Source organism: Juglans microcarpa x Juglans regia, chromosome 1D (genome assembly GCF_004785595.1).
Source record: "Juglans microcarpa x Juglans regia isolate MS1-56 chromosome 1D, Jm3101_v1.0, whole genome shotgun sequence".
NCBI lineage: Eukaryota > Viridiplantae > Streptophyta > Magnoliopsida > Fagales > Juglandaceae > Juglans > Juglans microcarpa x Juglans regia.
This window is the reverse complement of record NC_054594.1, coordinates 22,318,605-22,321,031: the sequence shown is the minus strand read 5'-3', so window position 1 is coordinate 22,321,031 and position 2,427 is coordinate 22,318,605. Positions and strand designations below refer to the sequence as shown.

Below are 2,427 nucleotides of genomic sequence, written 5' to 3'. Positions count from 1 at the left end.
AATAAAGTAATGTTATATATTAGTTACTATTTATTTTTACGTCCAATATTTATAATTTTTTTTTATAGAGTATAGAGTATTTTTTATATAGCGTGAGTGTGTTTTTTATGGGTTGAAAGAGATGTGTAGTTTATCAAATCGTTCTCACTTCCGTACTAGTCACGCCAATTGCCCAATGAGCCTGTCGTTTTCTCCAAGGCGAAGACAGCTAATTGCAAAGCACAATCCCCTAGCTTTATCCAAATCGTCACTACAAACGTCACAACCCCTATCCCACTCTTCTATTAAAGCTTGCTGCTAAATTGCATGTCCCACAACTTCACAGACCTGGCCTATCTAGCCACCAGACTGCAGTACTGTCAAACACAAGCACCTCACTCTCAAACTCCACCGCCCACCACCACCACCACCATGACCATGGAGAAGTACCGCCACGTACTCCTCGTAACATTCCCTGCGCAGGGCCATATCAACCCTGCCCTCCAGTTTGCTAAGCGCCTCATTCGCTTGGGGGCACATGTCACCCTCGCCAACAGCGTCTCCGCCTACCGTCGCATGACCAAAAACCCTATTCCTCAAGGTTTGTCCTTCGCCACCTTCTCCGATGGCTACGACGATGGGTTTAAGCCTGGTACTGATAGTGCAGAGCACTACATGTCCGCGATCAAGCGCAGTGGCTCCAAAACTCTCACCGATCTCATCGTGTCCAGCGCAAACGAGGGCCGCCCCTTTCAGTACTTAGTGTACACTCCTCTCCTGGCTTGGGCGGGGAACGTGGCCCGCGAACTTCAGCTCCCGTCAGCACTTCTCTGGACTCAACCTGCCACGGTTTTGGACATATACTACTACTACTTCAATGGCTATGGAGACGACATCAGGAAAAACGGCACTGATCCCTCGTACTCGTTACAATTTCCGGGACTGCCGTTGCTCTATGGTCGCGACCTTCCCTCCTTTTTGCTTGATTCAAATACGTATACTTTTATACTCCCATCATTTCAAGAGCAATTCGAAGCACTCGAAAAAGAAAGCAACCCGAGAGTGCTTGTCAATACCTTTGATGCATTAGAGCCCGAAGCCTTGAGACTGATCGAAAAATTTAATCTTACTGCGGTTGGACCGCTGATTCCATCGGCCTTTTTGGACGGAAAGGATCCATCCGATAAAGCTTTTGGCGGAGATCTTTTCCAAGGCTCCAAGGAGTACTACATCGAATGGCTGAACTCCAAGCCTAACTCATCTGTCATTTACGTCTCGTTCGGGAGCATGTCGGTGCTAGCAAAGCAGCAGATGGAGGAAATGGCACGCGGATTGTTGGATTGCGGCCGTCCCTTCTTGTGGGTCATAAGAGCCAAGGAAAATGGAGAAGAAGGGAAAGAAGAAGAGAGATTGAGTTGCAGAGAGGAATTGGAGCAAAAGGGAATGATAGTGCCATGGTGTTCTCAAGTGGAGGTTCTGTCACATCCTTCATTGGCATGCTTTTTGACACATTGTGGATGGAATTCGAGTTTGGAGAGTTTGGTCTCTGGGGTGCCAGTGGTTGCTTTCCCACAGTGGGCGGATCAAGGAACAAACGCAAAACTGATTGAAGATGTGTGGAAAACAGGCTTGAGGGTGACAGCAAACAAGGATGGCATTGTGGAAGGTGATGAGATCAAGAGGTGCTTGGAATTGGTAGCTGGAGGTGGGGATCGAGGGGAAGAAATGAGAAGGAATGCTAAGAAATGGAAGGAGTTGGCTAGGGAAGCTGCCAAGGAAGGTGGGTCTTCATACAAAAATCTTAAAGCTTTTGTGGAGGAGATTGGAGGATGTTGTTAAAAAGATTACGTATGTTTGCTGAGGAAGACATTTGCTAATTTAGGCTCCGTACTGAAGATTCTAAATTTTCAGTATCACATTTTCCAGAGCAATTTCTTCAGCAATTCCCTTCTATAAGCACTTTTGAGTATGTTAAATTAGAAATTGAAAAAAAAAAAAAAAAAAAAAAAACTCTACACAAAATGTAGAGGGGGAGTTCTACACTCACAAGTTTATTTTATCATGTGTTATAAGCTCAAATAATTAATTATCTGAAGAGTTCAAGAGTTTGTAAGCTCATGAGCATGGATGCTTTTTTTTTTCCAATGAGAAGATATACGCACTACAACACAATTTATCTTTTATGACAAAGGAAACCGTCATAAAAAATAACCAAAACATTACTAAAGATATTTTGTGACAGTTTAAAACCGTCACCTAATGTGCGTCATAGAAAATAATTGGTGACAGTTTATTGTTGAACCCTCACTATTTTTAGTGTCGGTTGTTCTGTTTGGTGTAACGTTCAAACATTCCAATTTTTTGTGACAGTTGAGATCTGTCATAGAAAATAACGTTTGGACATCCAATCAAACTTTCGAATGTTAATCCAACCAATTGATGTTCGTT

The 2,427-nt window shown here is 43.5% G+C and overlaps 1 protein-coding gene across 1 annotated transcript; it reads left to right on the top strand.

Moving 5' to 3' along the window:
* The first annotated feature begins 302 nt into the window (after positions 1–302).
* LOC121252681 (crocetin glucosyltransferase, chloroplastic-like) lies at positions 303–1,892 on the top strand. The gene has a single exon (XM_041152436.1). It carries the CDS (start codon positions 307–309, stop codon positions 1,816–1,818), a length of 1,512 nt encoding a protein of 503 aa, XP_041008370.1. The 5' UTR covers positions 303–306; the 3' UTR covers positions 1,819–1,892.
* Positions 1,893–2,427: the final 535 nt, after the last annotated feature.